The following is a 12,266-nucleotide window of genomic DNA, read 5'->3' as shown; positions in this document are numbered from 1 at the left end:
GCTGCAAACCATAATTCCGTTCGATTTGTTTCACACACACAGCATAACTTCTTTCCAAGCATTATTCTACTACAGCTTTTCTCGTTTCCTCTAATGTGGTTATTACTACCTACTTACTCTTACTAGAATAGAAAGAACTTATTCTTACTAGAATATTCCTTGGGTTACATCTGAGATATCAATAAGCAGTTTACAAGACTCATTTTGAGAACGAAACTCACAGAAACTTGTCTATTTTGGATATTCTGGTAATTTAGTTGAATCTTAACAATAATAACAATAATAGTTTATTACTTTTTGAAAAACTTCTTTTCTATCACCGGAGAACGCTTATCTATCAAAAGTACCTAGAAAGTAAGCAATGTAATAACCCGTCAGAGTTGAGTCGCGAAACACACCTAAGTATTGGAAAATGCAGATCGCCTCTAAACAAGTGTAATTAAATCGGTCTTCGATAGAACCTTTTCAGTGCTACCAGCCACTCCTATGATTTAGTTTCAGCATTTAATAAGCTGTACAATTGTCCCTCTGACGATGCCGTTAGAATCTGAGGAACATCACCTATGTAGGTAACGGGTTTCTTGCTGTGAAAAGGTGTAAATTTGTGCAGGAACGAACGATATTTGTCTATAACGGGAGCAAATTTCTAGTCAACACCCCGTAATCTGCATATGCGACACTTACAATTCAGCCGTTAATAAAACGTGATTAATGACCATAGCCCCTATGCAAATGTTTAAGTATGTTTTCTAATTTAGCAGTGACTCATTGACAAATAAAAATTGTATATACTATAAAATATACAGAGTTAATCGACATTATATTCCGATTATATGACACGGAATATTGCGGCTAAACTATTTAATTTTTAAGTATTTTTTTTCAGGCTGCCCCAATTTCTAGATATACCTTATTAAATAGAACATCTTGTATATTATGGCGTTTTGTGGCATAAACTATGCTATTTTTATGAAAACCAGAAGATTTAGGTATATGATACCTTTATTATTCAATTCGTGAGTTCAAAAGTCCAAACGTCCTGCGGATGCTAAATTGTAACTCCCTTAACTAGTAAGGGTTGACACTTATTTTTTTACATCTGATTGTGATTTCTTCTGTTTTGTTTAATTCTAATCAGCTTTTGCAACCTTTTAACTAAATAGAACCCTAATTAAACTTCTTGAACGTTCATGTTAAACTACTTTGTACTACTACTACTACTACTACTAACTAAACAAATTGTACGCAATTTATGCAATGAATATGTGCTGTTAGCACAATTATCTTGTGTTAATTTTAAATATTTACAATAAACAATTGAGATCCGTGAAACACATTTACTGCAATTCCACAGACCTGTTTGTAATATATTCGCTGTTTGGTTTGAATCCATCAATAAAGTAAAAGCAATGATCTTAGAGGGTAATTCAAAATTGGTGTCATTTCTCTGGGGGTGTTTAGGGAGTACAGGAGAGTTCAATAAAAAATTAATTCTTTTCAAAAAATGTAATGTTTTTATTTCTTGCTTAAATATCTTTTTAGAGATATTGACAAAAAAGTAAATCAGAAGATCAAGGCAATAGTTATTCCAGGTAATCTGCATGTGAATGTATGCGAAAGAAGCTTTAAGCTGAGTCACAATTTGACAAATGCTTGTTATTCTTGACAATCTCGATCTACCTGTAACTACCTGACAATGACAGACAATATCGTTGCAGCTGTGAATTTTTAAAGATCGTAATTTTGCTTTTCGGCCTCCTAAATATTCCAATAGGCTACCAATCAAACATGAGACACACATTTCAAATATTTCAAAATAATGCTTAATAACAAAGTTGAAATGAAATTTTCAACTGATTAAAATTTAGCATCTAGAAATTTAAGGAAAAAAATGTCTATATTTTCCTGGTACTCTCCAAGTGAACCCTTAACAGGAATAACGCCGATTTAGAATCACCTTGTATATGAAAGATGCCCTTTAAATCGCGTTAGTGACTGCAAATTTAGAATTTGTTTTCATATATTTCAGATGGTACTTAGCAACTGAACCGCATAAGGCTGGTCAACAACACTTATACGTATCGCAAGATCCAACTACAGATGATCCTCGTCGTATAGAGTCATATTGTATAACTTGCGAACTGGGTGACGTTTTGTGGAGTAGTCGATTTTTATATGGAAACTGCACACATTTTAATGCAATAGTAAGTAAACATAAATTAAGTTACTTAGGCAAAATTGAAGGAAATGGGATTAAATTAAATTTGAAAAAAATCGCACCCAAACGATAAAGCTATATTATGGAATTGGAAATCCATAACTTGTCACCCTGTAAGTTTAACATCACATTCAGTTTAGAATCTGCAAGAGCAGTCATACTCACATAAATTATGTATTATTGTTTTTTATCGATATTTCGGTACGTTCTTGGGGTAAACGGAATCAACGAACACTAGATTTTAGATTAGATAACACGCTAAATTTAAAATGTAACCAACGATGTATTTTAAATACTAAAAGATGTTAAATTCCTAATAATGACTTATAATAGTTCAAAGTGACCACAATGGATACTAATACACTTTACACAGCGTTGTATGAGAGAGTTTCGTGTTTGAAGCGACATTTTGGGTTGCTATGCTTTCGTTGACTGCGACTTGCATTCGTTGCCGCAATGGAATTTGAAAAAGTTGCATTTAAGAGGCAAGGCAGCAGCCGAGAAATGTCGTGGGGCTTCATCTTGCATAAACCACTTTTTATCCATAAATAAAGTGGAACATCTTCTAGCAACTCGTCCAAATTTAGTTGACTAAATTGTAAATACTGCCTATTTCCTTGAGATCAAGTTCATATGGCCCAACAAAAAAGTTGCCAATAACACTGCACTAAATATTAATTAAAAAACAATGTTGGCAGCTCCTGCTCGTGTTGGAGTTAACTGCGCTGATAAACTATGTACAGCATACGATGTTTCGAGAAACATTCGAAAAAGACCTATCACGTTATTTTATTCACTTCTCAACGTATCTTGAAGTAATCGAAGAATAAGTATCCGAACTTTGGCATTTCAATTAACAGAATAATCAGATAAATTTTAATAATTGAACATTTTTGCAACTTTGGAGACAATAAATGTTGGAACTTGATGAGATGTGCTAGATTTCTCTGTGTGAAATGTAGGATGTCACGTGTAATATTCTGCAAATTATGTTTATATAGTTTTAATCCTGCCATTATAGGATAATCAATAACTTTAATATTCAAACTTCCGAAATGATACTTTTTTGAAAACACTGTAACTCTCTTGAAATTAATCTTTTCAAATTGAAATGAAATATGTTGAATTATATTTTTAGGAAATATTAAAGTCCTGATTGTTTCAGATTAGCCCACAAAGTGATAATTACCGCGCCCCATTCTATGTACTACAATGCGAAGGTCCAGGTCTTCCGTTGGCCGGAATGCATAATTCAACTAGTCATAAGCTTCTCAAAATATTATACGATACCAGAATAGGGCACGGTGTTCTATTGCAAGATCTGGCTATGCCTAAAAAAAGATCGTTCGAGGTGAGCATTTGGTCTAAGTTGAGAGTATAAGATAATTCTAGAGCGTTGTAATTTTAAGGTTCCTCTACCTCAAGGCAGCTTAGCCGAAGTGCAGTTGTTATTGCCTCCATCCTGGAGAGAAGAACTGAGAGATGCAGCATATCCCGTTGTTGTTGAAGTGTGAGGATTATCTTATTATAATATTTTTATATTTTTTAATTTTCACATTATTTTCGGCCGCACCAGAATTCACAATCGTGCTAATCGTTCCCTATTAACTCTGGAATTAATTTATCATTGAGGATCTCAAGTGTGCCAAAAATAATCAATTTGTTTGTAGCAAATAATATGGGGTCTTTTCCTCCTGTGGGTGATTAGTCCTACTTAGTCCCTAAACTAAACTAGTAAACTTCTGAAATTTTCCATTCCGATTGTTACATTGATTTAAAATTTGCTCCATTTTATTTATTCTGGGTGGTACTAGATTACTGATGGGTACTTGGAGCATATGGGAAAGATCGCTAATTGTAGCGAATAAAATCAGTACCTATCTTTTGATTTTGCTAAAGTTGCGTTTTATTTAGGAATGGGCGACCAGGTAGCAAAAGTGTCACAGAAAAATTTGTAGTAGATTGGGCGACATTTATGTCCAGCCACTGTGATGTTGTATATATTAAATTAGATGTAAGAGGTTCGAGAGGGCGAGCAGATAAGGCACTGTATCGGCAACTTGGTGGAATAGAGGTAAATTAATAAAAATAAATAAACACATCAATTTCGAGGAAAGAAACGTCCTGAACCCAGTGATAAAATAACGACATTTTCAGGTTCAAGATCAGATTTCCGCGATCGACTACCTACTGAACAAGGATCACAAATATCATAAGTATTTAGATAAAACAAGGATAGGCATTTGGGGCTGGGGCTATGGGGGATATGTTACATCAATGGTGTTGGGCATGGGAAACCAGCAAAAGGTTTTCAAATGTGGTATTGCTGTTAATCCGATAACGGACTGGTTATACTATAGTAAGATCCTTACTAAACTTCCCAAATAAATTCATAAAAATATTAAGTACGACGTAAATATTCCTTCATCCATTTTGCAGCCTGCCTTTTCAAGTTAGTTTAAAAAACAATGCAGGTTGAGTTCGTATTAAAAACATGACATAAACATTATTAATATGCTGTTTCCATCCTCATATTAAATGTGAAAAGTTCTGTGATTTATGTTTTTAGATTCGGCATTTACGGAGAAGGTTTTGGGTCTGCCAACAGAAAACTATAAAGGCTACGTTCAGGCTGACGCAACTCAGAGAGCTAAAAATATACCAAGGAAATCTTTTTTTCTCCTTCACGGAATGGCTGATCTTACTGCTCCTTATCAGCATAGCGTTTTGCTCTCAAGAGCTTTAGCCGAACATGGTGTACTATTTCGATATCAGGTAAAAATTTAGAAATCAAGTTAAAGTTGCCTTGGTCTTATGCATAATTTTTAGAGCTACCCTGACGAAGGCCACGAGTTATCAGGAGTCCTAGAACACGTGTATAGCTCAATGCAGAACTTCTTCGAAGAGTGCCTTAAGCTCGACACTGAAGAGCGCGAATTACCCGCCACTGAGGACACTTGAAACTTTCTGTACCATCTACTGCCTTACCCTCATACTCAATTTGAACCGAATGCGCAAACAAAGAACTGGTTATCAAGTATGTTTCGGGATATTCGATTTATATCAGCAAAAAATACTTGAAAACGTATTTTCTACTTATTACCATGGTTCAGGAAAGATCCTAGAGCATCACAAACTAAACTAGGTTCATTTATTATCGAATTCGTCAAAAATAATATCAAAATTGTTCACTTTCTTATAACGAAATTTAAACGGAAAGCTTGAACAAGGCTTAGAAATCTAATATTAACATAGAAAAGATTTACAGAAGAAAGACACCAACTAGCTGGTTTTATGAACATAGGAGGCAAACAGATTGGTTTCATGATAAGCGTCGATTTCAATTTCACTTTAAAGGAATATTAGAGGAAAACCGATTCAGGGTTTGTTTACGACTGCTTTAAATAATTTACGGCAGGTTTTGCGTTTTATAGTTAGATTCTTAACATGTGCTGTATTATCAAACTACCGATTGGAATATATTTTTTAACCTAAGCAGGTTCACATAAATGTTTCCAACATAACTGGCAGAGATTGGTCGACTTTATGCTTATCGTGCGACCAGACCTAACGAGCCGAGCCTGAGCCGCGGCGAATTCCTGATACTTTTTCTAAACACCGACAGACGATCCAATTTCTGTCGTTGTTTTCACAAAACATTAACGAAATTTGCCGCGGCTCAGGCTCGGCCCTTTAGGTCTGTACACGACACTGAAGACAAATGAATGAGGTTTTTTTGCGACTTAAGCGGGCAAATAATTTTTGAAATAAGAAAATATTTGTTCGCTTAAGCCGCAAAAGAACCCGTTCATTTAGAATTTTCGGACACTAAAAACTCTTCACTTATATGTTCATTGAATATAAAGTCCCATGTCATAATTTCAATTTTGCTACAGCCCGGTTACTGCTCTAATAACAATTAATTGTTAATTTTCCATTAAAATTTAATTTCCATTTCAATTTCACTGAAATTGATGACAATTAGTTGTACAGTGCCTTCAGCTCATCATTAATTTGTGTGTAGTCTGTCTCGTTATTTCTGCAGAAAAATATGTTAATCAAGAATATATGTTTTGTGTAATACAAGACAAAGAAATTATGACCAAACAATGTAATTAAAAGATTAAATATTTCATCAAGCTGTACAAAAAATGATGGAATATTCTGGAGGGTTCCCGGCCTTCTTATGGTTCAAACAATTAGCACACTGAGGAAGGCGACAATAAATTTCCGAAAGCTTGGTAGCTAAAAAAGTTTTTATTTCTCTTCACCACTGCCGAGACCGAATTGCCAAGAAAAATCAACCATCCTGCAATTATTCGAAATCGGTCAAGAAACTGAACTTATTTAGCTTCAAATGTAAATTGAGAGCTACAACGCTGTAGAAAACTGTTGGGAATTTATATTTTTAAGCTCAGTTCAGTTATAACAAATCTTAAATTTAGAATTGCAAAAATCGGATAGCAATATTCATCATAGAAATGTTCTTAAATGTCTTAAATCGCGAACTATGGCAGCAACTTGAAATAAATCAGCTCATGAAAATGTTTTTAAATTGTAAAACTGGATTTCGTTGCTACCGAAACTCACAAGGGTTTTGACCTCAGAAAACTCATGACTCTATGCTTACAATATTTGATCAGAAACGCAAACATTCTGGAAATTTTAGCCTCATCTGACTTGTCATCATAGTGTTTGAAAAGTTTAAGAATGTGATTTTGTAGAATCACCAATAAGTTTGTTCCTTGCAAATGGTCCCTAAGTCTCTGCCGGTATTACTAGATCAAAAAATAAATCAACAAAATACAAGGTATTTATATTAAATGCAATGGCGTATAAATATTATTATTATAATTCTTTCTCATAATGTATAAATTAGTGGTTAGATGCTTTGTACAAACTTTGTATTTCTGCCTATACACTATATGATATTATATGTATGTACATATAATGCCATATAAAATTGTTACAACTTTGAAATCTGTTAAACTATTATTTTAAAGGTAGAAAAGAAACAGTCAATTATGAATGCTCTTAATATTTGTTTCCTTTCTTCAATTGTGGGCGAGTAATTTTAACGTTTTTAAGAGTTTTTAACGTAAGACCTTTTTTCCCATGACAGCATAAAAGCCTGACAAACTCGCCAGTGTCAAGTAAAGCTCGCGAAAGCCTACTCCTATAAAAAACAAATTGTTTGAAAATCAAAAACATGTAATCTGCAATCAATTCTGAGATTCATTAAAATCAAATTTTTTTCGAATCAGCAGTTTAAATACCGATGTTTGCGGTTTTTTATAGCAATATTAGAACGTATGCTTGCAAGAAATTACGACAATTGGAAATGCAGAATACCAGTTGGTTAGTTAAGCAGCAACGTTTTTAATAGATTATTGAGCAAAAACTTTATTAGCTAATGCTCAGCTTCTGTCTATTTTCTCCCCCTTAGTCTCGTTTGCCTAACAAAAACATGGCCATTTACTTAGCTATAGCGAGAAACTTGTTGGGTTAAATCTGTGTGACCGATTTGCAGAATTTGCCTACTAATTCGTCGAAAATTGCAACCCGAAGTCTTGTGTGAATGAGTTTCGGAATGAAGTATATATAGCAGGAGAGGGCTTTAGGGTTCGACTGGCTTTAGTTTGGTATCAACATCGTTCGATAATAAATAAACTATCGTAATTAAACGAAAAATTATTTGCCCACTTTCAGAGCTTGGTGTATAAAAATATTAACCGACAAAAAAGGTTGTGACCGTTAACGTAGGCAAGTAAAATTACAACTTATCGTATCCTCCTGACTATCTATTTTTTGTAAATTATATGAATCTAATAATTATCGTGGTCATAAAATGTGTTTATATTATTTTGTATATTATTTTTGAATTAAAATAGATGGTCTAGTACTGATACTATGTTTGTAGAAATGTTTATAGAGAGCTACGCTATAATCGCAGAACAGACAATCTGAAATTAACTGTTAAACAATTTCATTGGGCAGCCAAAAACTTTTCTAGCGTACCTATAAGAACTCACTGTATGCAAGCAACTGTCTCTATGTTATCAGGTTAGATATATGCAGTGTACATTTCAACCGATAACATATTTAACCAGTCATTATCAAACTTCTGGTTTAAATTAATAAACTTATTTCCAGAAAGAGCAGAGAAAACCGTACAGAAGCAGTAGGTACTGTTTTCTGATAGCTATTTTACCGCATCACTAAAAGATAGCTAACTTCCTTTCATCGGTAACTTTAGCAGTGCTTGATTTGGTGAAACTAAAATTGTTAATATGACTTCAATTGATTTGAAACGATAGTGAATTTTCAGACTAAATTTAAGTTGTTATACTTAATCTTATATAATTAGGGAAATCCTTTCTCACTTATACTTTTGCCCCAGTCGCCAACCGTTATTTATCAAGAACATTAAATAAGTGATTAAATCGCATCTCCACTCCTCTTCAGTTTGCTTAACTTAAAAAGTTTGACTACATTACAAGATATATCTATCTTCATTATGGAAATTCACTCATGTGGACGAGAACAGTAAATATTTATCAGTTGGGCGCCAATCTCCGGAAAATTGTAGTTGCTAGTCACTTATATAAACATTCATTCATTCATAAATTAACAAATTATGTATCTATATATTTGCGGATGGTAAATCACATAAAAAAGATCAGCTAGTTCTGATTAACTTTTATAATCAAACGGTTCCTTCCCACTGTGGTGCATTCTACAATAAATTAAATTCCAATACATTTACTTCATAAATAAAGCGGCCTAATTTTGTTAAAATGTTTTTTTTTTATCAAATGGAGAGACCAAAGTGTGGCCGTTCGATCACGTAAGTTTGGACGCAACTAACTCGTAAGCAAAATTGCTTACGATCTAACCCTCGCTTAAGACTCATTAAAACATAGTGTAGATATAATAAAACTGAAAATGGGACAATCAACTTAGTTTCCCAAAAACATTCGAATAAATTTGTTCTTTTCGATTTGTGAATTAATATTATTGGGTATTTTCTATATGTTTAACATTGACTGCTTTACTATTTTCGCTCTTTAAGGGTTGACTGCAAAATAAAAAGTAAGTCTTATGGAAATTCAACTAACGAAGTTTTAAGTTACCAGGAAAGTTTTTGGTGAGCCACTAGTTTATATTATACGAGCAGGGCTTTTTTACCAACCTATCTAAAAAAATCCAATAGCGATTTTAGCTTTTAATATAAAATAATTTTTTTGATAATGTTATTTCATGAGAGCAAGTCTTCCTCAATTTTTGAAGTGTGAATTTCAGGTAACAAATACTTATTAATACCCTCTTCATGTAGCTCTATTGTTTTGTGTACCGAATGGTCGGTTGTGGTTTTATCTTACCCGCATATACAAGGTGTTTCATGAGGATTGCAGAAAACCAATTTGCATTAAATAAGTGCCTATTAGAGAGATATGTACAAGCGATTTTAGCACAAGATTTACAAATGTTCGTGGTAATATTTGCAAATGGAATACATTTTCTTAACAAATTTCTGGAAATTTTAATACAACATTCCAATGGTCACAAAACAATAGTAGTACACTATTCCTTAGGAATTATTACGTTGCATGGTAACTTTAGTTTCGATAAAGTAATTTACTGTCAAGTGTAATTAATATTCCTCTTATCTATCATCCATGTTAAGTAATAATAAAAGACAGAACACCAATTAAACGTAAAAATAATTGTTAAGGTTTCAGCTATGTTAAATAAAAAATGTTACATGTTTCTTTCATTTTAGTGTTATCTATTTAATATGGGAATGAACGAATGAAGTTTACAATAAATTGTTATTATTACAATATAAGGTGTTAATGTATTTTCTAATTTCCTATTATGTAAGTCTCAGTTCAAATTTAAAATTACGATGATATGACATTTGCAATTTTTTGCCAAAAGACGGATAAATGAACGCTATTAGTAATTAAATGAACTTGTAGAAACGTTCTGTAGGTGCCAATTACGGTAAATGGTTTACTAAAAAAATTACGCTCTAGGTGCTGAAAAATGAACTCAATTTTTATTTCTATACTGAGTAGCAAATCAAGGCAAAGTCCGTGTTTGTTGTATGTGTTTTCTGCTGGGCCGACCTCTGGATCGGTTTGCCTTTATCATTTTAATTTAATTTTCAACAGATCAATCAAGGGGAGTGATAATGATAATTTCATAGACTATTTAAGAAAATAAATGTTTTAGATAATGGCAAACACCAACGCGAATGTTATGTTATGAATATGATGCTTTGATTATAACTATACATATGGTGTATCAGATCGTTCAGTATAAATAAATAACCAACTCTCTTAATACTGGCCCGAATTGGATCCTTGAAAATTCGTTTGGAAGTGATTTTGTTTAAAAATGATATTTTGCCAAATTGAAATCCGTTGGGAAATTTGAAAGTCATAAGAGTTTTAAGGTCAAAGAGGCGATTTTTCAGGACAACTGATATCAATGTTTTCTTTGTAGATTAAAGGTCGCAATTTTTTTCAGAAAACGGATATTTTGTATGTAGAAACTTTTTGCAAAACTGTGGATAGCGGGCCGACTTGGAAATTTTTAATTTAGTTAAAAACCTGGCAATTTTCTTTAAAAACCGTAACTCGGAAAATTTCAATCGGTTGGAAAACTTTTGTAGGTCTAGAAGACGATTTTCCGTTAGAATTTTTACCTTGATTAACTCATTTTTAAAATAGATCATGGAATTTTTCAGGACAAATGTAATCAATGTCTTCTTTTCGGATTTAAAGTCGCAATTTCTTTGGGAATTTTTGTTTGTAGACAATATCTGTATAAATCGGTTAATATCGGGCCGATTTGGAAAATTTCAAACTTGTACAAAAAAGTACGAAAAGTTATGCATAAGAGTAACTCTCAAACTTGCACTTAACTTCCATTCCTTACCCTGTAACTCGGTCCGTTATTAATATTTTTCGTAAATTTAAAAACTTTTAAAAAGCCCCCAGACTTTTCTTAAAAAGCTGTTTCAGGGCCGACGTTCATTTTGGGCACCGTTTCAGCGGTAGGGAAGTTTAAATTTTCAAAGAGCTGAGGCGCTGGTTGTTCCTTGAAACATGATACTTTGATACAAGCAATTTTTTTTTAAATTTTGGAAAAATATTACTTATCTAGAGGAAGTTCACCTATCTCGAGAAAATTCGACATTAGACGAGATATTGAGCCCTGAATGTTGGCAACCGTTCGACTGTTCAATTTGTGCTCACCTTCACCCTTTTGCCCGCAACTTCGTCAAACATCAAGATATTTCAAAAGTTCCAGAACCTCCAAAACTCCCAAAGAAGTAGCTGTAAAAACTAATTCAGCCTCAATTTGTTCGACGAGTTCGTACTCAGAGTGTGCAATCTGTCTGTTTTGTATGTTTGTATGTATCGTATGTTTCCAATTGACTTAAATACAAGTATTTACGTTTTATTTATGTCGAAACTATTTTTGAAACATTTTAGAGTTTCATTAAAAATATCTCTTAGTTGTGACACTTCACGTGGCTATTCGTGTACTGATTGTTGGACTAACCCGAACTAATTGTGCAGTAAAACCTGTTGTTGGAGGGAAAAAACATACAAAGCTGGTGAAGTTAAGGTAATTCACTATTACTACTTTAATAAGTACTGTAGTGAGCGAAGTGAAATCTTGCTAACATTTCCACAACATGGCGAATGGAAAGAAGCCCGATGTTGTAAGTATGCAAACTGCAATTTGGGACTGAAATGGAAGTTTTGACCAGCAAAATATTTCATGCACGAGAAGATTCCATAGAAATAAAAATACTTTGTAATCCAGTGGGCGTTTGTAGAAATAAATTTTATAAATAAAAACTGCAAGACATAAAGTAACCCAATTGTTATGAATTGTTTTAGTAAAATATAAAAAGTTTTGTAAAATATTAGACACCAAAAACTGCTTTTGTTAACACTTAAATTACTATTATACAATTTCTTATTAAAAAGTTGAAGCTATTCATATGGAACACGATTCAAGAGTTTTT

The 12,266-nt window shown here is 33.1% G+C and overlaps 1 protein-coding gene across 3 annotated transcripts in view; it reads left to right on the top strand.

Annotated features, from left to right (window-relative positions):
• The window catches only part of LOC109545722 (inactive dipeptidyl peptidase 10), a 51,968-nt gene extending 41,906 nt beyond the window's left edge, over positions 1-10,062 (top strand). For all 3 annotated transcript variants that reach the window (XM_019916570.2, XM_019916569.2, XM_019916568.2), the window contains 7 exons: positions 2,030-2,204; positions 3,384-3,569; positions 3,628-3,728; positions 4,133-4,292; positions 4,376-4,577; positions 4,788-4,993; positions 5,048-10,062. In XM_019916570.2, coding sequence (XP_019772129.1) covers positions 2,030-2,204; positions 3,384-3,569; positions 3,628-3,728; positions 4,133-4,292; positions 4,376-4,577; positions 4,788-4,993; positions 5,048-5,179 — 1,162 coding nt within the window. In that variant the 3' untranslated portion in view covers positions 5,180-10,062. The remainder of the gene's footprint in view (positions 1-2,029; positions 2,205-3,383; positions 3,570-3,627; positions 3,729-4,132; positions 4,293-4,375; positions 4,578-4,787; positions 4,994-5,047) is intronic.
• The last annotated feature ends 2,204 nt before the right edge of the window (positions 10,063-12,266 follow it).

The sequence above is a fragment of the Dendroctonus ponderosae genome, unplaced genomic scaffold (assembly GCF_020466585.1).
Source record: "Dendroctonus ponderosae isolate FM_Combo_2020 unplaced genomic scaffold, Dpon_F_20191213v2 Dpon_F_20191213_3, whole genome shotgun sequence".
NCBI lineage: Eukaryota > Metazoa > Arthropoda > Insecta > Coleoptera > Curculionidae > Dendroctonus > Dendroctonus ponderosae.
Note: the sequence above shows the minus strand (reverse complement) of the source record. Positions and strands in the feature narration are given on the sequence as shown.